This window comes from Leptopilina heterotoma, unplaced genomic scaffold (genome assembly GCF_015476425.1).
Source record: "Leptopilina heterotoma isolate Lh14 unplaced genomic scaffold, ASM1547642v1 Lhet_63, whole genome shotgun sequence".
Taxonomy (NCBI): Eukaryota; Metazoa; Arthropoda; class Insecta; order Hymenoptera; family Figitidae; genus Leptopilina; species Leptopilina heterotoma.
In genome coordinates, this window is record NW_025111149.1 from 2,998,143 (window position 1) to 3,024,151 (window position 26,009).

The 26,009-nt window shown below is 22.3% G+C and overlaps 1 protein-coding gene across 2 annotated transcripts; it reads left to right on the forward strand.

Moving 5' to 3' along the window:
- Positions 1 to 4,397: 4,397 nt before the first annotated feature.
- LOC122509779 (monocarboxylate transporter 14) lies at positions 4,398 to 25,925 on the forward strand. 2 transcript variants are annotated; one of them, XM_043624018.1, is made up of 12 exons: positions 4,398 to 4,457; positions 16,773 to 17,228; positions 18,068 to 18,267; positions 21,001 to 21,120; positions 21,455 to 21,598; positions 22,988 to 23,256; positions 23,885 to 23,953; positions 24,209 to 24,465; positions 24,688 to 24,916; positions 25,166 to 25,331; positions 25,423 to 25,623; positions 25,722 to 25,925. In XM_043624018.1, exons 3-12 carry the CDS (start codon positions 18,084 to 18,086, stop codon positions 25,886 to 25,888), a joined length of 1,806 nt encoding a protein of 601 aa, XP_043479953.1. In that variant the 5' UTR covers positions 4,398 to 4,457; positions 16,773 to 17,228; positions 18,068 to 18,083; the 3' UTR covers positions 25,889 to 25,925. The 2 variants fall into 2 exon arrangements, with proteins under 2 accessions (XP_043479953.1, XP_043479954.1); XM_043624019.1 differs by lacking the exon at positions 4,398 to 4,457 and adding an exon at positions 4,710 to 4,838.
- The last annotated feature ends 84 nt before the right edge of the window (positions 25,926 to 26,009 follow it).

Below are 26,009 nucleotides of genomic sequence, written 5' to 3' on the forward strand. Positions count from 1 at the left end.
GTTAGAATAAAATAAACGTTTAGATTTTATACTTAGGTTATGAATTATTGTTTTAAACGTTGTGTGCATTAAAGTGTATAATAATAATTTCACAAAGTCAGAGATAAATCTTATTTCTGCGTTTTGTTATCACAATAGAGCTCATGATATAGAAACTTATCTTCCTACTCTCTAACACAGAAAACTCTCTTTCAATATTAACATTGAATATTTACTCCCAAGTATTTAGTGAACTATGAAAATAACCACACATCAAAAAACCAATTGATCAAAATTCCTGAATGGAATTTTGTAAATTATTTAATACTTTATTTTTTAAATTATTTTGTAAATTATTTGGTAAATTATTTAGTAAATTATTTTGTAATTTATTTGGTAAATTATTTAGTAAATTATTTCGTAATTTATTTGATAAATTATTTTTCATTAGCTTATTAAGTAGGTTCATAATATTAAATATTCTTGTTTATTATTATTCAAAAATTTTAATAAAATTTCTCGAAAGAATATAATTATTGAAAAAAAATTTGATAAAATTCTTGAAATGAATTAAATTATTTTTAAATTTTTTGATAGAAATACTTTGCAAGAATTCAATGATTTTCAGTACATTAATTTTAAAATTGAAAACATTTAAAAAGAAAAATTATTTCAAAAGTTAGGAAACAAAAAAGCAAACAGTAACTAACTTCAAACTGCGAACAGATTACCGGATTACAACGATTATTAATAGTAAACTAGCAAAAACTGACGCGCGCGAGCGCGCGTGCATTTTTTTTTCAACGTTTTATTTTAAATAATTAAAACTTTATTTTTTCAGCGAATTTGAACCATTATGATGTCACAATTTTTTAGCAAATGCTGTGAACAAATTGTGACGTCATTATGGTTCAAATGCCATTAAAGAAATTATTTCATCTTCTATTAATTAATATATTTTTGCATTTTCTTTTTTTATATAAATAAATTAAAATTTTTATTTACTGTTCGCAGTTTATATTTTTTTTTTGTTTAATATTTTAATAATTTTATGTTTTAATATATATATAAATATATTTTTTCTATTAAAATAGCAATTCTTTAAAATGATTATTATTATTTTTAAGGGTATTTTAATTATTATTATGACGTTATAATGTTTTAAATAAATTTAAAAAATGGAAATGCTGGAAAGAATGAAAAATACATTTTTTTTAGAAATATAAAATTATTCAATTAACATCTTCTATCTTTATATCTTCTCTCTATATTAATATCTTCTTCTTCTTCTATCTTCTTTGATTTAGTTGTAATTTACTTTTTTGTTTCCTATCTTCTTTAATAATTTTATGTTTCAATATTTTTAATTTTAATTAAAATTAATATATTGAATTTCATTTAAATTCTTGCAAAAAATTTGAGAATCATTGAATTTCTTCAAAAAATGTCATTATTTATGAAAATAATTCAATTTTCGCTAAAAATCATTAAATCAATTTTGGAAACCCTAATTAAATTTTTCTGAAGAATTATTTTTTATTTTTTGTTTAATAATTGTGTTTCTTTAATAATTTTAATTGGATATTTTTAAAGTAATTTAAATTTATGAACAATTTTTTTCAAGTTTTTAAAACTAATTTTTAAATTTGTAAATTTAGTTGAAACATCTATTGTTTACATTTATCCCTTGTTTACAATTACCCCAAATGGCCCTAATTGTAAATTGATTGTTTTGTTGATTTTTGAATTTTATTTCGGAATAATTCAATATTTTTTATTATGTATTTTTCATGATTTGAAGACTTTATATAGTCTTTAAAAGACTTGATAGTATTTAAATAGTTGAAATGAAAGGCGGTGCCTAAAGTATTTTTTTTAAGTTCATTATTTTTTTTTCTTTTTAGAAAATCTATTTTCTATAATATTGTGTTAAAAAAAACGTTAACATTTTATATTTTATTTGAACAGAAGATAACGATAAGTTTAATTCTTGCAAAAGAAAGCACTTATAAGTTAATTCTACACACAAACACACACAGAAATACGTTTATTTTTTACGTAAGTGCCAATAAATTAATTTCAATTTTTTATTTAAAATGAAATAATTTAATTTTGAATTAATTGTATTTTTGATATTTGAATAATTAATTATTATTTTGAACAATTACATTTTTCAATGATTTTAAAATAATTAAATTTTTATTAAAAACAGAATAATTTATTTTTGAATTAATTAAAATTGTTTGATTTATTTTTGAATAATTAATAATTGACTTTTGAATTATTTAAAATTCAAATATTGTAAAAAATTAATAAAATATTTAAAAAAAACAATTTATTTTTAACATAATAAAAAAGTAATTTATTAAAATACTAAATTCAAATAGATTTTGAATTGCAATTATTTTTAAAAATGAATAAATTTTTTGTGTAAAATCATTTTTTTAAAATTAATTAAAATTTGAAACAATTGAATTTTTTTTTTTTCATTTTTGAAAAATTAATTATTTCGAACAATTTTTTAAACATAAAAGAACCAGGAGCTATTATCACTCATAATAGCAATCAAAAAAAGCACACACTAAAGGGATCGCTCTTCCCAAAAAATTTAGACTCTAGATCCTGCACTGTATAAGTTAATAATTGAAGATTAATTAAATTTTTGAAAAATTAAATATTAAAAAATTAATTATTTTGAATAATTAATATTATTGAACAGTAATTTACGAAAACGACCAATGTAATAAAATTTAGAACGATATTTTTTATTGATTCAGGAAAATTGAATTTTTTAATTAAAATTAATAATCGTTGAAAATTGAAAATAATACAACTTTTATTGACAATTCGATATTTCAGTTTTTTTAGATTTTAAAAATGCATAAAATTTTCAATAATAATAATAAATCAAAATACAATAAATATTATCAATTATAATTATAAATAAAAAAAAATAATAATAATAATAATAAGATATACGAATAAAATTTGTTTTTAAGTTATTTTGAGATTTTTATTTAACAAAATAAAATGAAATAATATAAATGATTTAATTAAGAAGAAAATTTTAATTAATAATTAGAATTTACCAATCTACAGTTTTTTTTCCACTGAAAACGGTAACCTCTCGCCTGATACCAGATATTTTTCCACGATTTTTCAAACACAATAATTCTTGTCACAATTTAACGTTTTTTAAAAACACCCGCACTACCGCATAACATAACATCGGAAATGTCAAAACATCACGAAAAATATAAACAAACAAAAAAATCATGATAATAATTCGCAAATGATAACTAACAACTAACTTCATACTGCGAACGGACAGAATGAAAAACCACAGACTTTAATAAAGTTAATAATTAAATTAAATTAAATTATTTTGTAAAATATTTTGTAAATTATTTTATAAAATATTTTGTAAATTATTTCGTAATTTATTTGGTAAACTATTTTGAAAACTATTTTGTAAATTATTTCGCAATTTATTTGATCAATTATTTTATGAATTATTTTTAAAATTACTTTACAAATTATTTAGTAAATTATATTGTAATATTGATTTAGTAAATTACTTTGTAATTCATTTTGTAAATAATTTGGAAAATGATTTTGCAATTCATTTTGTAAATGAAACATGTTTTTGTTATGTGCAATCTTCAGTTAAGTTTAATGACACTTGAAAAGAAAATAATTTCCCATAGAGAAGAAAAATAAATATTAAAAATTACATTATTTTCAAGATAAATGAATTAAGAATTTTCTTTTTCAGGGATTTTGAATAAATACAGGTATTATTTCAATTGGCCAGCTATAAATAAAATTTGCGAAAACAAATGTGGTTTCCACACTATAATAATACACGGAACTACTAAGTATGGATATATTGATCAAGTATGAAAATTTTTTTTCAATCCTCTCTCTCTCACTATTTGGTGGAAAATTTTTCATTTACATAGTAAATTTTGTCCGATATCCTCGGGAGAAATTCTAGTTTGTTCATTCGCCTCTGGGCTATAAACACGACGTTCTCGCTTTTATTTTCAGCAGACCGAATACTTCGGAAAAGCTACCAGAGAAAAAGGGGCGGTCGAGACTGTCGTCATTCCGCATGCAACTGCATCGCGTGAGTCTCACTTAAAATTCACGGTTTATAAAGCCGCATAAAGTTACTCTTCATGTGATAAAGTTCAGCATTTGCGCCTAAGCGGTCTTGGCGAATAGTCGGTATTTCTCTATCAAAAATAAATAAATCCGTTTCTCTAATCTTTTTCAAAAAAAAAAAATTCAAAAAGTTACAAATATTTCCTTTTTTGCAATTAGGCAAAAAAACATTTTCTTTTCGCAAAAAAAAAAAAAAGAAATCAAAAAAGAAAATATTTATAGTGTATAAAAAAAATCCCCTACAAGAAGAAAGAAGAAAACAAAGAAGAAAACGAACATAACAATTTGGAAATTAAAGAATATTTTCAAAGGTACATAAAAATATTGTATTTAAAAAATATTTTGTGCTTTAGAGAGAGGAAATAGCGAAATTGGAGAGATAACACGATGGAAATGTGTTTGAAATAATTTTCAAACAAACTTTTTACAAGTGTGTTTTGTATATATATATATATGTATGTCTGTTATGGCAAAGAGTGAATCACGTGATTTTTACCGCACAATAAATATTGTACAATATAAAAGTATTTACGTACATATAAAATGCGATAATAGTGGGAAAAGTGAATATTGAGAAGGCAAGTAACCAGTTAACTGATAATAATATTCGAGAAGCTCTAAAAAACTTGACGGAGCGGCATTTCGATTAGAAAAAAAAATTATCAACATTTAACTAGGTTTTTCAAAGTGTAGTGAGTATTTTAAAGCGATACGTTAGAGTTATTTACACATTGAAAACATTTTTAAAATACTTTTCGATAAATGCCAAATGTCTAATATTTTTAATATATTAATTATTAATCCTCTCCATGTGTTTGTGTCTGTCTGTCTCACGTGGAGAAAAACATATGCTTCTCTTAATCCACGTGCATAACTCTTTTCTTTATTACCGCACATTCTCAACGCATACCAGACAATATAATTTTTTATTAAAATTACTTTTTCATTTCAAATAGTTTCTTAATGATCCACAAATTCTGAACGTTCAATTAAACGAAATATTTTTCGTTAAAAGTATTTTCATGAATTACTGATTGCAGTAAATTAATTATTTTAAATAATTAATTACTTTTCTAATTAATACTCTAGAATTTTTATTTTTAATTTATTAAAATTTACTTCTTTTTTTTTATTTTTTTGAAAAAATTGACGCCAATTTATTGTAATAACAATAATTTTATTTGAAGAAGAAATAAATAACGTTCTTTCATTTGAACACTCAGAATTTTTGTTTCATGATTTTTAATGAAATTTCTTTTACATTTTTTTGATGTTAAATTTAAAAAATAGGTACGTTTATTGGAAAATTTATTTTTGTAAAATATTTTACTTTTTAATATACTTTATTTGCAGTTAGTCTTTTAATAAAACTGAAAGTAAAACTTTAACTTCCTTTCGAATTAGTTTTTTTAAAATTTATACTAATTCCGTAACCAATTTTTCAATTAATTAATTTTAATTTCAATTTCGTCTGTAAAAAGTTTTGAGATAAATCGAAAAGCAATTTCCTAACTTGCATTTGTATAAAGACACGTGCCTCTTTTGTTCAAATCTGTTTTATTACATATACTTTGATTAGAGAGAAAAAATGATAATTGATTTTAGATATTATAGAATAATAAAAACATTTTTTCTAAATGGATAAATCATTAGACTGTCTTACTGACACATTTTCCATTGAATTATATCATTGTTTTTATCATTTCAAAAGAACTTGATCTTTACTCTGACGACGACAACTTTATAGGAATATTCGAATTGGAGAAAAATATTTTTTGATAAGATAAATTAAAGTTAATCAATTTTCTATCGAAATTCTTAGATAAGAATCTGCAGACATTGTTGTTTTCATGTTAATGACATTTCAATTATTGCATTGAATTTTAAATATTTTAATTAATTATTTAATTATCTATTTGTTATTTATATTATTAATAATTAATAATTTAATTAATTAAAATAAATTAAATAAATTGACAATATATTTATTTATTTATTTAGCATCAAATTCCCCGCTTTATTTATTGAAAAAAAATAATAATTTATTTGAAAATAATTTCTTAATTTCAATCATTTTATTTTTTATTTATTCTATACTAGCAAATATTACGCGCAAAAAGCGATATTCAATTCTATTGTTATTGTGCAAATTATAAAATTTTTTTAGTTTTAATAATATCGCAAAATGCGTTATATTTTGAGAATTAAGAATTTAATTATTTTCAAAAGAAATAAAATTTTTCTTAGAAATTCAATTATGTAAAAAGAATTTTTCTATAATTCTCGTTAAAATTTCAATTATCTCTATAAATAATAAAATTCTTCTCCGAAATTCAATTATTTTCAAAAATTTTAATATAAAATTCTTCGTAAAAATTCAATTATTTTCAAATATTTTAATAAATTTCTTGGCAAGAATACAATTATCTTCATAATTAACAAAATTCTTTGCAGAAATTAAATTATTTTCAAAAAAGTTAATAAAATTAATCACAGGAGTTCAATTAGTTTTCATAACAGTTTAAATTAAATTTCTTGAAAGAATTCAATCATTTTCATAAATAATAAAATACTCTTGATAATTCATTAATTTAAAAATTCGAAAAATATTTTAAAAATTAGCAAACAAACAAGCAAAAAATTTTGTTAAAATTAATTTTCCTTACACTGTAAAAAAAGGGAGTTAAATTTTAACTCCCCAGGGGATTCTATAAAAGTCGCACCCATTGGGGAGTTAAATAAAGAGAGTTAAAACTTCACACCCAAATGCTAACTCCCCAAGGAAAAAATAACTCGCGCGAGTGTTGAATGAAGGGAGTTAGAAATTAACTCTCTTTTGGAGTTGATTTTTAACTCGAAAAATTTCACTCCCAACTTCCGAGTCCGTTAACTCCCTAAATTTTTTACAGTGTATTATTATTAATTTAATCTTTCAAAAATTAAATTAGTATTTCATTAATTTAAAAATTCGAACAATTATTTAAAAAATTAGCAAATAAAACAAAACAATTTTGTTTAATTAATTTTCCTTATTATTTAATCGTCAAAACATTAAATTAGAATTTCATTAATTTTAAAATTCGAAAAATTATTCAAAAAATAAGAAAACGAAAAAGCAAACAAAACAATATTAATTAGTGTCAAAACAAAACAAAAATTGAAATGTGGTATTATTGTTGCAAAAATTTGTTTTTCATTGCATCGTTTTCTTTTATAATTATCACAATAGAAACGCGTTAAAAAATGTCACTTTTTTCAAATTAAATTTTTCATAAAGCCAGTGTTTGGACAAATAATTAAAAATTTATGAATGATACTGTTCTCGCAATGTATATTGTACATAGGTTTCAAAAAGAAACTCTTTAACAACAGAGTATGAATAGATGTTTGTGCAACATGATATCACTTTAAAAAGACAGAAAGAAGAAGTGTGTATATAGTTATAGGGGATGTATTAGTAGAGCTTTTTAACCCTTTTTCTTGAGAAGAGCAAAGGTGAAAAGAGAAGAACAATAAGAGACACTTTCACAGAGATAAGAATTTATACCAAAAAAAAAGAAAGACTAAAAAGAATCAGGAACAATTTCTTTTATCTCCGCATCAACAAAATTAAATATTTTACAATTAGAATTTATTCCTTCTGGAAGAATATATAGAGAAAATAATTTTGAAACGAACTCCTCCATAAATTCAATTTAATCAAAAATAACTAATTTGGTAGCAAAAAGTCAGTAACTGATTTAAATATGGTAATATTTTAAATTAGTCAAAAGTTATAGGGTAACTGTACCAATTGTCGAGGGTTTTAGGCAACATGTGACTTTGACATTTTTTTTCTCGGAAGTAAATGCACTTTAAAATTTGATTTTTGTATATTTGGACGAAGGATCTAATAATGTTTAATATTAATATTTATTTTTTTAATAGGGTAACTGCACCAATTGCCGAGGGTGCTCCAATTGTCGAGGATAATAATTTTCTTTTTTAGATAAATAGGGTAACTGCACCAATTGCCGAGGGTGCTCCAATTGTCGAGGATAATAATTTTCTTTTTTAGATAAATAGTATAATATATAATATTTAAGAACAAAAAAAATTTCTAAATAATCTTTGTATTTTCAACTGTATATTTATATATACAAATTTCGTAGCGATTCTACTAAAATAATTATTTAATTAATATTATAATTCACTGCTGTGAAATTTACACGAATCTCCATTTTCTTAATACTTCAAGTTGATTAAAACAGATTTTTAGAAATGCAAATTAAACGTATTTATAATGACTTTTTGTGTACAAAATTATTATTATTATTTTGTACACGAACTAAATTAATTTTGTATGCATGTTTTTTTGTTAAAAAAAAATATTTAATATTTTTTAAAAGCAAATCATCGGTATTTGGTTCCTTTTTTTTGACAGTTCCATTTTTCGAGGTAATGACTCGAAAATTGGTGTAGTCAATTTTTTCGCTGATGCACCATTTATCGATGGTTAAGTGTTTATTTACTAAACGTCAAACATAAATGCCAAACATTTATAGGTACAGAGAAAAAGAAAAAAAATGCTCCAAAAATTTACAACCAACAGAAAATAATCAACCAAAAAAACGAGGAAGACCGAAAAAAAATTAATAAAAAAATGCATTATTTAAAACTAAAAAATTTTGTACTATAGTTTAATTATAATTAACCATTATATTTACAGTTCGTAATAAAAGTTTATTTTATTCGTTTACAAATTTAATGTGTCTTAAATTAATTTATTTTTTCAATTAATGTCTGATTAACAAAATTGATTAAATTTAATTAACTTATTTATAAAAGTTTAAAAATCAGTTAAATAATTTTCTGTCCTGTATCATCTACTATAAAAATGTTTTATATCGATATTATAAATTATTCAATTATAGTTAAATAAATATATTTGTTTTCTGGTAATGTTCTATAATATTTTTATCGAAAAAATAAATATCTACTCGATTTTCTAATATTTGTACAGGTTAATTGTTAGGTTATATTGGGTTATATGTTTAAAAATGTCATACCCTCGACAATTGGAACAGACCCTCGAGAAATTAGCACAAGACCATCGACAAATGGTGCTTTTGCTCGATTGACTTTTAAATATATTTTTTGCTTAACAATTTAGTTTATAGGTATTAGCATTAAACTAAATTTATATGCAAAAATAATTCTTTTTATTTATTGAGACTTTGATTAATTTTACGTTATTCTTCATAATTAGAAAAAAAGAAAAAAGAATATAAAAGTTAAAAATTATAATTGACAGGACTGCGGCAATTTTTTATCAATAAAAATTAGAAATAAATAAAGTTTGAAAATTTCGATTAATTAAAATTTAGATTTTTTTTAAATACGGAGCAATTTATGTCCCTAAAGTTCTGAAATTTAAATTAACGAAATTTATTTATTTCTTTTTCAAATTTTATTTCACTGCTTCTCTCATCGAAATTTTATTTCTTCCTAATTTTCGTTAAATTACCAGTCCTGTTAATGAAAGTTAAAATTATTCAATATTGAATTATGATGACAAAAATAAAATATTAATCAAAATTTCAATAAATAGGAATTTATTCTTTTATTACAATATAAAACTGGGTCAAGTTTGAAAAAAATAATTTAACTTTGAAAAGTGTAACCCTTAACCTTTAGAAGGCCGGTAAATTTGCACAATTTTTAGTAGTTTTTTATTAAAAAAAATAAATGGTGGATACCCCGACCCTCTGAAGGTTAAAGTGTGACGTAATATGTGGATGGCCCCTAATTCAGTTTTTTCATTTTTATCGAAGTCAATAATTAAAAAAAAAAATTATGTTTCAAAAATTTTGTTCAGAATTTTTTAATCATGCGGCAATTTTACTAAAATTAATCAATTTTTTGAATTTTTCTTCTTTTTCTGATTTTTATTCATAAAAAAATTCATATTAAATTTTTTAAAAATAATTCAATTATTCTTACCGCAGGAATTTATTAAAACTGTTAAAAATAAATTAATTCATGCGAAGTATTTTATTATTTATTAAAATAATTGAACTCATGCAAAATAATGTTCTGCCAATTTATGAGAATAATTTAATTATTTTAAAGATGAATTTTATTAAAATTTTATTAAAAATAATTGAGTTTTTGTAAAGAATTTTATTATTTTTATGAAAATAATTAAATTCCTTCGAGAAGTTTAATTAAAATTGAATACGTATATGAATAATTGAATTGTCATAATTGGCAAATTTTTTAAATATTATCCAAATTTTTAGAAACAATTTAATTTTTAAGAACAATTTAATTAAAATTTTCAAAATTAATTTAATTCTTATCAGGAATTTATTAAAACTGTGTATTTATCAAAATAATTTAATTCCTGCAAAAAATTTTATTATTATGAAAATAATTTAATTCCTACGAAGAATTTAATTAAAATTGTGTTAAAAAAAATTCTTGCAAAGAATTTTATTATTTTTATGAAAATAATTAATAAATAATTAAAGTAGAATACGTATTTATAAATAATTTATTTGTCATAATTTCCAAATTTTTTAGATTTTATCTCGACTTTATCTAAACTTTTAGAATCAATTAAATTTTTAAGAATAATTTCATTAAAATTTTCAAAAATAATTCAATTTTATCAAAAATTTTTTAAAAGTCTATTAAAAATAATTCAATTTAGTGAAAGAATTTTATTATTTATCAAAATAATTTAATTCCTGCGAAGAATTTCTGCATACAATTTTTGAAAATAATTGAATTGTTTTAACGCATTGTATTATAATTGTGTTAAAAATAATTGAATTCTTGCAATGAATTTGATTATTTTTATGAAAATAATTGAATTTATGCAAAAATTTTATTACCATGAATATAACTAAATTCCTTCGAGAAGTTTAATTAAAATTGAATACTAAATTTTTTAGATTTTATACAAATTTTTAGAAAAAAAAATTTTTAAAACAATTTTATTAAAATTTTTAAAATTGATTTAATTTTTATCAGAAATTTACTAAAACTGTGTTAAAAATAATCAAATTCATTGGAAGAATTTTATTGTTTATAAAAATATAATTGAATTGTTTTAAAGAATTGTATTAAAAATAATTGAATTTCTGCAAACAATTTTATTATGAAAATAATTGAACACAAGCCTGCGAAAAAATAAAAATTTCCGTTGTCTGAGATCGAGAAGTCATTTTCCGCAGTATTTGGTGCGCTGACTTCAAATCTGGCAACAAAAACCTCCCATCACGTACATTAACGGGTTCCCGAGATATTTCAAAAAAAGTCGGACTGTGCGAAGCAAAATTTTCAATCATCGATTTCTCTAATTCGCTCTTGAGTCAGTAGTTGCGTGGCAGTGAAAAACAGGGTAGAAAATGAATTTTACCAAGTACATTCTTACTGGGATCCACTTTTTAAATATAATTATATAATAAATTAAATTAGAAAGTGGATCCCAGTAAGAATGCCACGAAACTGACTCAATGGCGAATTACAGAAATCGATTATTGAAAATTTTGCTACGCACGGTCCGATTTTTTTGTAATATCTCGGAAACCCGTTAATATTTTTTCCTGTTCTTGGTCTCTATTTAAAGCTTAGATTACCAGGAATAGTCTGTGAAAGTAATAATTTTTTTCACCAACTTTTCCAAATTTTGCCAGGAGTCAGCACAATTTCCACCGGTAGTGTAGCGATATTCCTAACAACAAACTAAATTAGCCGTCAAAAATGATTTTTTAACAGTTGTCAAGCATAAAAATTGACTGACACTATCAGTAAATAAAACTATTTTGAAAAATGATTGGATTTGCTTAAAATTTGTTACTCGGGGATTTCCGGGGTCGCTGATTACGAATATGTTGTCTGATTTTCAAAATTCAAATGTCGGATCCAGTATGTCGGACTACTTGTTAAAAATCGATTTAAATAATTGCCACAGATTTTTTATTTTGACATCATATATTTGTAATCAGCGATCCCGAAAACCCCAGAGTAAAAAATTCTAAGCGAATCCAAAAATTCTTTAAAATAGTTGTATTTACGGATAGTGTGATTTTTAGCCGGTAGAAATTTTCAAAAACTGCGAAAAACATGATTTTTGGGACTTTACCCCCATTTTTCTCAAAATCCTGACGTGATGGGAGGTTTTCGTTGCCAGATTCGGATTCAGCGCACCAAATACTGCGGGAAATGACTTCTCGATCTAAGACATGATAATTTTAATTTTTTTGCAGGCTTGTGTAATTGAATCGAAAACTGTATTACAGGCACATATAACTTTTGCAGGTTTTATTAATAAAATAAAATAATATAAAATTGAAAGAAACAAAACAGAAAAAAAAATAAATTTAATTTAATTAATAATTAAATACAATAATAATTAATTAAAAAAAAGAAATCTCGGAATTTTAATGAATATTCATTTTTATATAGTACCTGCGGGAAACATCCACATGATTGATAAGATTATAAAAGGACATTACAAAATCCACTGTGGCAATGTTATCACTTTTTATATCAAGAGATAATATCGTTTATTTAAGGAATACGTACTATAATAATTGTGTGTTTAATCATTAAAAAAATGCCTATTTATCTAATTACAATCAATCTTTCTAGACTTGGAAAAACCGGAAATCTCTTGATTTGAGAATATCGTTGTATATACAATTATAGTTATTCTTATTGTAATATTATTTTCTGAAATAAATTCAGTTTTTATTTTTAGAAATTTCTATAAATATAATTATAAAGAAAATGAAATTATTTTCAAATTCAGGAAGAAAGAAAGTTTTGTTCTCGCTCTGATCTGCGTTGGAGCAAATGAAGAGCTATTTGTCTGGAACGTCGTTTGAAAACAAAGAGAAAGAAAGAGTGAAGGCTCTTCGCCAAACATATTAGTTCTATATAGACACGCGCGCAGGTTGCCAATGTAATTTTATGCACTCGGCTTTCATGGCGTCTCTTAAAAAACTTTCGCGTGTACTGCCAATAATTTATATTCCACCAATAATAACTCTCATTGTCACGATGACCCTTGAACTTTAGATTTAATCAAAAAAAAAGAAAAAAGAAAAGAAATTGCAATAACTTGCATCAAACATATATTCATTTCTTTCTCTTATTGCAATTTTTTTTGCGATTAATTCCTAATTTCGATACAGGGTTATCGAATGTTAACTTTTTATGTAAATAAAATAATTAGTCGCCAATAAAATTATCCGAGATTATTTCCATGCTTTTTTCAATATACAAAAAAAGAAACTTCGCGATAAATATATTTGTCCGTGTTTTATTTTTAGATTTTTATGCATAAAAAATAATCTTTATTGTATATATTTTTCCTTCGACTGAAAAAAACGTATCTTTCCTGAATTTTTCTCTAATCATTAATTTAACTTTTTCTCAAGAGAAAATTATTTTTTTATTCCTGAAAGAGAATATTTATACAGTTGCGGCTGTCCAGGAAATTCTGGAAGTCTATATTCTATTCATATATACTGAAAATATCTAGGCTATTCCTCAACGGAGGGAAAATCTCTCAATTTTCGAAAGAATAAACTTATTGACACTCTTTTCCTGAATAATAATTTTTATATTATATATATATATATATATATATATATATATATATATATATATATATATATATATATATATATATATATATATATAAAAGTATAAAATATTATAATATTCAATAAAATTTTCCAGGGCTCGAACTAGGTCCGTAAATCCCGATAAGGTCGGTAAATTTGCTTCAAGTCCGTAAAAGTAAGTTTTTTTTTTTTAAAATGTCCGTAATTTGATTAAGAAAAGACGAAAAATTCGTAAATTATACAATATCATTTGGAAACTTTTAGAGAAATTTCAAATGATTGCAGAAATTCAATTATTTTCAAAAATAAGAAAATTCTTCGCAGAAATTCATTTATGTTCAAAATTTTTTTTAAATTCTCGTCAAAGTTTCAATTATCTTTAGAAATAAAAAATAAAATAAATAAATTCTTCTAAAAAATTCAATTATTTTCAAAAATTTTAATAAAATTCTTGTCGAAATTTCAATAATTCTCAAAAATTTTCCTCAATTCAATGATTTTTAATATCTACTATTTTAATAAAATTTTGCAAAAGATTCAATATTATTTAAAAAAAAATTTAAGAAAATTCTACGCAAACCTTTAATTATTTTCATAAAATAATAAAAAATTATTTCAAGTTTTTATTTTTTATTATGTATTTAATTGAAGAATTTATGAATAATTGAAATTTTGTAAAATTGAATTGTAAACAAATGAATTTGAAAATTAAAGAACTTTTTCAAACATTATTAAAAATAATACCTACATTTAGTTAAAAACAAGAAAAAAAAATTAATTTTGGAAAAGTTACAAATTATTGCAGAAATTCAATTATTTTCAAGAGTAATAATGTTCTTTGAAAAAATTAAATATTGCTCAAAAATAATAAAATTCTTCTTAGGAATTCAATTATTTTCATAAATAATAAAACTCATCGCAGAATTTCAATTATTTTTAATACAATTTTAATCGAATTCTCGAAAAATGTAATTATTCTTAAAAATTTTATTAAAATTCATCGAAAGAATTCAATTATTATTTAAAAATTTGTTGATAAAATTCTTTATAAGAATTGAATTTTAAGAAACATTCAATAAATTATTTATTTTTGTATTATTTTAAATAATTAAATTCTAGTACAATTTTCTAATAAAAATTGATTTAAAAATGAATTTTAGTTAAAATTTTAGATAATAATTGAATATTAAAAGCAATAAAGCGTGAATTTTTAGAAATAATTGCATTTAGAAATTAATTTTTTTGGAAAAATTTAATTGAATTTTTTTATATCATTTTAAGTATATTTATTTTCTAATATTTCTTTAATTGAAGAATTTACGAATAATTGAAATTTCGTAAAATTGAATATTGTAAACAATTGGATTTGAAAATTGTCAAAGAACTTTTTCGAAAATTATTAAAAATAATCAATTTAAAGAAGAATTTTAGTTAAAAGCTCTTAAAAATAGTAATTGAATTGATAATGACTGTATCACTGGGATATCTTCATGTTTTATAGTTATGAAAAATTTAATTTATGGTTTTAAGTAAAGTGTTTCTCTTATTTGACTCGGACTGGTTATATTTTTTTGTCAGTAATTGGTCCGTAATTTTTAATTTTTGGTCCGTAAAGTCCGTATTTTTAAATACTTTCACTGGTATTCGAGCCCTAATTTTCCTATTATTCGGAAGAAATGCTTCTTCCTCTATGTTATGAAGAAAAATTTTTCATTCCTTTTTAAATTGAAATTTATATAAATGAGAAAAAAGAAAATATTTTTGTTCGCGTACGCAATACGATAATTTTACATTAAAGTTAAATTTGTTTTTTCTGACCAATTGAATTTGATTGAATCTTTAATTCACAAATTATAAGATGAATAATAGCGATGAATGTAAGCGTACGTGTTGGGGGAATTAAGACCAAAAAGAAAGAATAAAAATATTATCCAAACAAGTTAATTAAACCAGTTAATTTTACATTTATTTTTCTTTTATTAAATTTTAACGTAAGTGAAACTTATGTCCCTTTACAGTCCCTTATGAAAAGAATAAGTCACAAGTATAATATTTAAGTTATTCAGAGAAAAGTGAAGAAAAAAAAAGAAAGATAAATATCAAAATCGAATTTTCAATAATTCTAATAAAATTCTTCGCAGAAATCCAATTATTTTTTATAAAATTTTTAAAAAATTCTTCGCGAGAATTTAATTATATTTATAAATAATAAAAATCTTCACAGAATTTCAATTATTATCAATACAATTTTTATAAAATTTCTCAAAAGTATTCAATTATTTAAAAAAATTCTATAATATTAATTATATATTCTGAGAAAAATTCAATTATTTTCAAAAATTTTGTAATACAATTCAATAATCAAATTTTTAATTACAATTATTAACAATATCGGTTGATTTAAAAACTTTGAAAGAAGTATTATATAATTTAATTAATTCAAAATATTTTCAATTAAAAGTATTTTAAAAAAACTTCCTAATTTTCAAAAAATTCAAAGAAATTCTTCATAAGATCTTAATTATTTTCAATACTTAGGTACTTTAATAAAAAGTGTAAACATACAAATTCAATTATTTTCAAGAAAATTTAAATTTTTTGGATAAATTTAATTATTAAATTGTATTGAAAATAATTAAATTCTTCCGAAGAATTTTATAGATTAATTAAAATAATTCAATTCTTGAGACGTATATTTTATTGAAATTGAATTGCTGGGAATATATAGAAACAATTTAATTATTTAAAATTTTTTCGTTTTTACATAATTTAGTAAAAATCTAAATACATATTTAGTGAAATCAATAATATCGTTTTATGATTTATACTAATTATATTTATTAGCATTTATTAATTATTATTATTATTAATTTATTTATATTATTTATTGTGCCTAGATGAGTTAAAAAAGAATCAATGACAGATTCGTAGAGGAAAATTTGACCTTTTCTTTTGCATAAAATTTCTTTCTAATAATATATCTAAACTTTTACAATCTTCTTACAGGTAATGGAATATAAAATTGTTCAATGAGAAACAGTGAAAAAAGAGAGAGAGAGAGAGAGAGAGAGAAAGAAAACAAATTTATTGCAATTGCTGCAGATTATTGTCTTATTTAGACATTAGAAAAGAATAACGATAATGAAGAAAGATAGCAATGTTTGCGATTAGTGAGACAAATGCGCCACCATCTGTATACAAGTTCTTTGCACAATCATTGAAAGAACACGTGCTATACCAGATCGGGTATTCGGTGAAGGACCTTGTTACTATCATACAGTCACTTTACTGCTTCAATCAGAATCAGACGTAGTGGGCATCGATGCCTTTTCCAATAATTCATCGAACATTTTCCATAAAGATGACGTTTTTCAATTCATCAAATTTATCCTCATAATAATTATCACTCCATCAAAGGACGAATCAAGGGAGATTACTCATTTTTTTTCGTTCTTTATTAATGTAAGTTTATTTTTATTATTATTATTATTATTATTTAAATTTCTTTTAAACTAAATTTTAGATGAAATTTTAGACAAAAAATATACTATAGAAACAAAGTGTGAGAAAACCAATTTTGTAAGAGGGGTAAATTTATAGTACACGCGTGTCGAATCTAACCATGAAAATATGTGTCAAAATTTTGAAACTTTCACGACAGTTAATTGTTTCTTTTATCGTAAATCTTGATTGTTATATAGTATTTTAACTAGAAGAACTTCTATTGTAGAATAAATTCAATAAATTATTTTTAGCTAATTAGTAAATTTTACTTTGTAACTAAATAAATAAAATACCTAATTAGTAACTAATTAAAAAGTATTCAAAAACATTCTAACCTTTTTTTGTTTTGTATATAAAAAATAATTTCTAATAATAACTTTTTATTAAAATAATTTCTTATTAATTTTTATTTAAATAATTTGTTATTTTTTTTATTAAAACAATTTCTAATTATTTTTTATTCTAATTTACAAACTAATAATGTAATCATTAAATTAAAAATTATTATTCTAATTTTCAAAAAATTTTAACAATAGCAATTTTTATTTCTTTTTATTAATAATAATAGTGGCGAAAATTTTGAAATAAATTCTTTCGTAAAAAATACAAAATTTACGTTTGCATTTATGTATAGAAAAAATAGAAAATCTACTTTCAAGGAGTTCGAATAATAGAAACAAAGCACAATGAAAATTCTTTTCAGTTGGCTAATGAAAAAAAGAGAAAATTACAAGTTCTTTTCTTTTTCAACTACACACGTATAAATATGCCTCATGTGTTTATTTTTTCTCCGGCAGTTATTTATTCACGGCCATGGCTCATTCGATTCCGGAAAACGAGAGAACGAGGGAAAATGGAACAATTGAAAAAATTCACGAAGATACGGAAGATGATAAATTTGAGGAGGAGATTTCCGAAGATGATTCTCAACCCCCACCTCCAGATGGGGGGTGGGGGTGGTTTGTAGTTTTAGGATCCTTCATGATACACATAGTCAGTGAGTAAACGTCAGCATTATTCTTTTAAATAAATTAATTTAAATAAATAAATAAACTAAAATTAATCAAAATAAATTAAAATAAACGAATCAAAACGCGTTTTTCTTGTAAGACCGTTAATGATAAATATACATAAATAAATAAAAATTAAATGAGTTCAAATAAATAAATTAAACTAAACGAATCAAAATAAATTTAAAAAAATTAATCAAAATAAACTGAAATAAACGAATTAAAAAGCATTTTTTAATTATTATTATTATTTTTTTTTATTTATTTGTAAATAAATAAAACATAAATGAGTTAAAATATTAAATTGTTAAATGAATTTTTTTTTTAAAATAACCTAAATTATCAAGTACAAAATATTTATTTATTTTTTCAGTTAATTGGAAATTAAATGTTCGGAGTTAATAATTCCTTATCAGGTTTCTAATCCTTTTGTGTCTATAAATGAATCATATATATAAATGAAAGAAAAACTATTTTCGAATCTAATGACAATAATTATTTTATGTATCGCGTGTTTTAATGTAATTTATTCTCCCCCTTTGCATTTTTTACTTTTCTTTTTTTTTAAGAAGAGTAATTTTATCACTCACTTTGTGCGCGGAATTTGCCTGTTTTAATTTTTTGCTACAACAAGTTTTCATCATAATCAAGTTGCGCACTAGATAGAGGTACTCGGAATAATTAGGAACAAAGTAGATTGCGAAAAGTCCTGCAATGCGAAACAATCTACTTAAAATGCATAATAAAATATCGAAGACACGTGAGATTTCTAGATCATTTTTTTTACACGTGGAGAGAGAGACATAATTTTAAACTGGTGGTTAAAATATTTTTTTTCAAATTCGAAAATAATAGTTAGAAATAAAATAACAGCGGGAATAAAATAATAAGAGAAAAATATTTTCTTGAATAAATTCGAGATGAATTTTTGTAAAGTCGAAAATTTCGGAATAATAAAGGGAAAAAATATTTTCCTGACGAGATAACTTTAAAAGGAATTGTCGTAAATTCGAAAATTTCCCTTCAATTTATTAGGAAATAAAAATTAAATGGCTAATAATTGCTAACCGGATACAAATTATAAGAAATTTATCCAGAAAGTGGCTAAAGAAGTCACGCGAAGTTGCTGATTACCTTTAAAGATATATTGTTTGCACAATTTACGAACGTCAGCATTTAAAACTGAAATAACTTTTTATTCTCTATAAAAATTATTTTCTAAACATTATAACAACGCTGATTATTAATTTTCTAATCGTCTCACTTTCAACCATTTACATAATCCAATTTTTCCGCAGTTTAGGTTTCATAAATAAAAATATTCCGCGAAACGTTATTTCATATAAAGAAAAAAAAATTATTCTTTAAAATTAATATTAAACAAATTTTTTTAATTTCTTAAAAATTAAAAAAAAATATTACAAATTTATTCTTTTAAAATTAATATAAAAAAAACAAAAAATGTATTAGTTAAAATTAATGACAATATATAAAATATAAAAAATTTATCGTTTAAAATAAGAGATCAAATTTAACTAAATTAAAAATACGAAATAAATAAATTTAAAATAACAGGCAAATTTAAAACAGAAAATAAAAAAATTGAAGAAAACGAGGAAAAGAATAAAAAAATCAAAAAGAAAGAATAAAATCACATCACAGAAAAGAAAATTCAAGAAAATTCTTCAAAATCTAATTTTATAGATCGATTCCCGTATATATGTAGGAGAAAAGAAGAAAAGATTTTTACAGGTGCAATAAAATGGAATAATTAATTCCGTTTGCATAGTTAATTGGGAATAAATTAGATTGAAAGGAGAACATATTCAAGTGATATAATGTCGCTTTGTCACGAACTTTGGAATTTTCGTAAAATTAAATTAGAAAATTAAGTTTTATTACCCTTTTTTTAAGAGGCAAAGAAAATAGACTGCGTAAGATTTTTTTTTAATCAGTGTAAAACATCTCAGGAGGAGAATTATTTTTTTTTTTGCCCTCAAAAAAGAGAAACAAGCTAGTATATATATTATATAAAAATTACCTTTTCAGATCGTTATTGTAGGAAATAAGTTTCAACCGTGCACTTAAAGTGAATGAAAAGAATTCGACACGAAACACTTTTATTGATCAGAGTCAAGGATAAATATTAAGAATAGTAAAATGCAATTGGCTAAAGAGAAAGAGATAAATTTATAATATAGATTTTCTTTTTAATTATTATATTACTTTTTCTTATTATTTATTTTTTCAATTTATTCTTTTTCTATATATTTTATTGCCAAAAATTTTTTTATTTATCTTCTTCTGTATTAATATTTATAATTGAAGGCTCGGATCGAAGAACCGACGCTTGTAAACGCACAGAACATTGCGAAGCGTCGGTTCTTCGATCCGAGCCCTCAATTAATTTTCCTAATTTTTTAATTAATTAATTCTAATAATTAATTTTCCTAATTTTTTCTAATTACTTTTCTATAATATTTTATTCGTTTCCTACTTGTTAATAAAATTTTTTTATTTACATTTTTTTATTAACATTTCCAAATTTTTTAATTAATTCATTTTCCTAATTGTTTAATTAATTATTTATGATAATTAATTTATTTTACAAAATTCCTTGTCTGTAATATTTTATTATTTTCTGATTGACAATTAAATTCTTTTATTTGATATTTTTATGTTTAATTAATTTTTTTAACTTTTGTACAATTAATTTTCAGCCGACGGTGTGACATATTCATTTGGTGTATTATTCGAGAAGCTTATGGAACATTTTGAAGAAGGAGCAGGAAAGACTGCCTGGATAGTTTCTATTTTAGTTGGCGTTACATTAAGTTCCGGTGAGTATTTTTTCAAAAACTTATTTGGCAGTAAAATTTTAATATGAAAAATTATTTGCAAATTATTATTATTATTTTTGTTATTATTATTAATATTATTAAAATTATTATTATTAATATTGTTATTATTATTTTTCTTATTTTTTCTATAAATATAAATATTCGATAACTAAATTTTGGAAAGTTAATTAAAATAAAAAAGTCGATTAAATTATAGTTATTTAGTTAAATTTAGTTAAAATTATTTAAAAAGAATTTCTAGATTTAATTTTTAAAAAGTTAACATATTTTCTTTTAGCGAATTGCATGTGTTAAGAATCTAAGAATTTTTTAGGTCCAATTGCAAGCGCTCTTGTTGATAAATATGGTTGCCGATTAGTAACGATCGTAGGTTCTATATTGGCAAGCTTCTGTTTTCTAGTGAGCATGTGGGCTGAAAATGTTTTAACATTGTGTCTTTCAATAGGCGTTGGAACTGGTAAGAAAAATTTGTTTTTTTCCTTTTTTTTATTTTTATAATTATATTGACAATTCTCAAATAAAATACACCTGTCTTTTTTTTAATGATATACACTGAAAAAATTTTCTGATAAAAAAAAATAAATTCTATTTTTATACTTTTATACCTATACAATATTCAAATATTATATCAGGGAAATAATAGTTCTTTGTTGGAAAATAAATTGATAAGTAACTAACAAAATTATTTTTAAATTAGAAATAATTGTTTTATTATGAAATTGTATATTTTATCAAATATAACAGTTTATCGGAATACTTATCTTTTTTGTAGTATTCTACTTTTTGAATTATTTTTTTAAGTATAATTTCTTTAAAATTATTAAATACTCTAATAACTATAAAGTTTTAATGAAATGATAAGAAAAAATATTGCTGGAAGGTTTTTTCTGGTTTAATGTCCACATTATATAATAATACATAAATATATTAAATTATAGGTACTTAATTATTAATTTCACTTTTTTGGGAAACATAATTTACTAAATTACTTTTTATTGATAATAAGTTCTATCAGAATTTAAATTGAATGTTAATTATTAAATATATTTGTTACTAATTATTTCCCAATTTCGCAGTTTTCCGAAATTTAATAAATAAACAAATTTAATTATAGGTAGGTACATACTTAATTAATAATTTTACTTTTTTGGGAAACAAAATTTATTTATTAAAAATTACTTTTTATCGATAATGAATTTTGTCTAAATTTGAATTAAATCTTAATTATTAAATTTAATTTATTTATTGTTACTTATTAAATTTATTATTAATTTCGCAATTTTCTGCAAAAATTTATTTATTTATTGACAATAAATTTTGTTTTTATCTAAATTCGCCATAATTCAAATGGAATAGTATTTTTTTTACTCTCTTGTTTATGCATTGTGGACATTTTATGCTTCATAAAAATTTTATTCCTCACATCTGGCAAAAATTTTAATACCACCTAAAGGTACGCGAGTAAAATATTAATATTCCTCTGAAGGAACAATTTTTGAAATTTTTTTCAGTGTAACAAAAAAAAAAACTACAAAAAATTAAACTATGTATAAAAATATAAAATATAATTCATTCCTTAAAAGCGAGCTGCGAAGGATTTATTTTGAGGTAAGCCAAACTCTTCCTCAAAGTTTTCCAAATCTTTTGAATAATCAAAATTTTTATTTAATTTTGAGAAAAAAGGGGCTTTTTCAAAATTTTGGTTATTTTCAAAATTTCTATTATTTTTATTGTTAATTATTATATTATTATAATTATAATGTTTTGCATCTCGCTTTGCTTTGTTTTGCTTTTTCAAAAGAAAAGAATATTTCCAAGAATAATTATTATTCGTTCTTTTTTTTAGGTTTTGGTTTTGGTTTAATTTATTTGCCGGCGATAGTGAGTGTCACGTGTTACTTCGAAAAATATCGTTCACTGGCAACTGGAATTGCAGTATGTGGCTCAGGATTAGGAACTCTAGTTTTTACGCCATTGTTAGAATATTTAGTTGCCACGTTCGGTTGGCGAGGAACAATGATGATTATCTCCAGCATCGTTTTAAATTGCATAATATTTGGAATTCTATTTAGGCCATTAAAGCCAGTTAAGAAGAAAGAATCCATAGCCATGAGAGTAAATTGAAATTCTTTCACTTAAATAATTTTTTAATTGAGGCATTCTTCATTTAATTCATTTTTTAATTAAAGAATTTTCTTCTTAATTATTCTTTTCGTTAATTAATTTTTTACTTAAATAGTTTTTTACTTAATTCGTTTTTACTGGATTAATTTTTGATTTATTTATTTATTTAAATTTTTACTTAAATTATTTTTTTTCTAAAAGAATTTTTTTTACTTTAATAATTTTTTTCTCAATTTTTTACTAAATTAATTTTTTATTTATTAAAATATATGTTTACTTAAATAATATTTTATTTAATTAGTTTTTTACTGAATTAATTTTTAATTAAAGAATTTTTCATTAGTTAATTTTTTACTTAATTAATTTTTTTACTTTAATAATTTTTTTCTGAATATTTTACTAAATTAATTTTCTATTAATTAAAATAATTTGTTACTAAAATAATATTTTATTTAATTGGTTTTTTTACTAAAAGAACTTTTTTTTACTTAATTAATTTTTTAATTAAAGAATTTTTCATTTCATTAATTTTTTATTTTCTTAAATAAATTTAAATTAAATTAAATAATTCAAAACTTTCATGTAAAATTATGTAATTAAAGTATGTATATTTTTTTAGGAAGTGCAGAAAGAAATCAAAACGGAAACAAATATTATTTCATCAAATGGATTTCATCGACCACACAATGTCAGTAACGTGAATTCAAAATATTTCGGAGACAATAATTATACATAGCACTTAATTTAAAAGAAGAATAGTTTGTTACTTAATTCTTTACAAAACTAATTTTTTATTTACTTAAATATTTTTTTACATGAAAAATTTTCTACTTAATTAATCTTTTATTTACTAAAATAAATTTTACTAAATTAATATTAAATTAAATAATTCAAAAATTTGATGTAAAATTCTACAATTAAAACGTATTTTTCTCTTTAATAGGAAATGCAAAAGGAAAGCAGAACGGAAACAAAAACTATTCAATTAAATGGATTTCATCGACCACACAGTGTCAGTAACGTGAATTCGAAATATTTCGGAGACAATAATTATACAGCACATAATATAAGAATAGCTCTAAGTCAACCGATTCTAATCACGAAAAATCGAGAAAACACCGCAAAATCATTTGGCAGTGGCTTTATGAATCGGCGGGATATTTTTTATCAAGGAAGCGTGGATAATCTTCGCCACCGACCGTTAGTAGAATTTTTTTTATTACTAATAAAAAAAATTTATCTAAATAAAAAAAATTAAATTCTAAAAAAATTGAGTTGTAAAAAAATTAATTTATACAAAAATTAAGTTCTACAAAAACTGAATTTTAAAATAATTAAATCCTGGAAAAATTGAATTTCATAAAGAAATTAATTCAAAAAATGGAAAAATTCATGAAATTAAAAATATCTAACAATTTACAGAGAGTCACTATTGAACAGTGTTGAAGATCTCAAATTTCACGAGTCAATTAAAAGTTTACCAAATGGAACGAAACAAAAATTCGAAGTGGTTTCGATAAAGAAGAAAAAAATGAATATATTTTTGAAAATGTTGGATTTCTCGTTATTAAAAGACCAAATATATATTATCTTTACATTATCGAATTTTTTCACTAGCATAGGCTTTTATATACCTTTCTATTATATATCGGTGAGAAAATTTTCAAAGTTTATATACTTTGGAATAAATAATGTCAAGTCGCATGAGAAAAAGGAACTGAATTTTTAATACAAGTTGTTTGTTCAAGTGTTATGGAAAAAAATTTTTTTTTTGACAGGTCCCCTTTTCTCCTGCGCTGTCACAAATATATAGTTTAGAGTTTAAATCGTTTAATTATAGTTAATATAGTTTAAATTTATAGATAATTCATTCTTCACGGGGAAAAAAATTATTTTTCAGATTCTAGCTCAAGAAAAGCATATGGACACTCATACTGCTAAGTATTTCATTGAAATTATTGGAGTGGCAAATACATTCGGTCGTATTATTCTTGGATATTTTTCTGATAAACCCTGGATTAATCGACTAATTGTCTACAATTTGTGTTTGACACTTTGTGGCGTTGGTAAATATTTTTAAAAATTTATTTTCTCAAAGAATAAATTGTCTAAGAGTAGGTACTAGGTATTATTTTTAATTCCAAAAACTTATTTCAGCGACGGCATTTAGTACATTTTGTGAGGGTTTTACAAGTCTGGCAATTTATGCTATAGTATTTGGTTTCACTGCTGGAGCGTACGTGGGACTTACATCTGTGATTTTAGTTGATCTTTTTGGTCTCGATAAATTAACAAATGCATTTGGTTTACTTTTGCTTTTTCAAGGTATCGCGTCATTTTTAGGACCACCTATTGGAGGTAATTTGATTCAATTTTCGTTTATGTGAATTAAAATTTTAATTTCAAAAAAAATATTATTGAATAAAATTTTTAATTAAAAAAAAATAATTTTCCAGGTTGGTTAAAAGACGTGTATGGAACGACATATCCAGCATTTTATTTAGCAGGAGTAATGATAGCACTAAGTGGCCTTATGTTATTTATTATTCCTCCTGTGCAAAGGAGGTTGCAATTACGAAGAGAACAGAATAAAGGAGTAATTTATAGTTATAATCTAATTTAATTAAATTTTAATAAACGTTGTATTTTGTTAAATATTACACGACTTTATTTTCATTTTTTCCATTTATTACCCGATCTATTCTAATTAAATACGTGATCTTATTTTATTGTACGATTTTCTT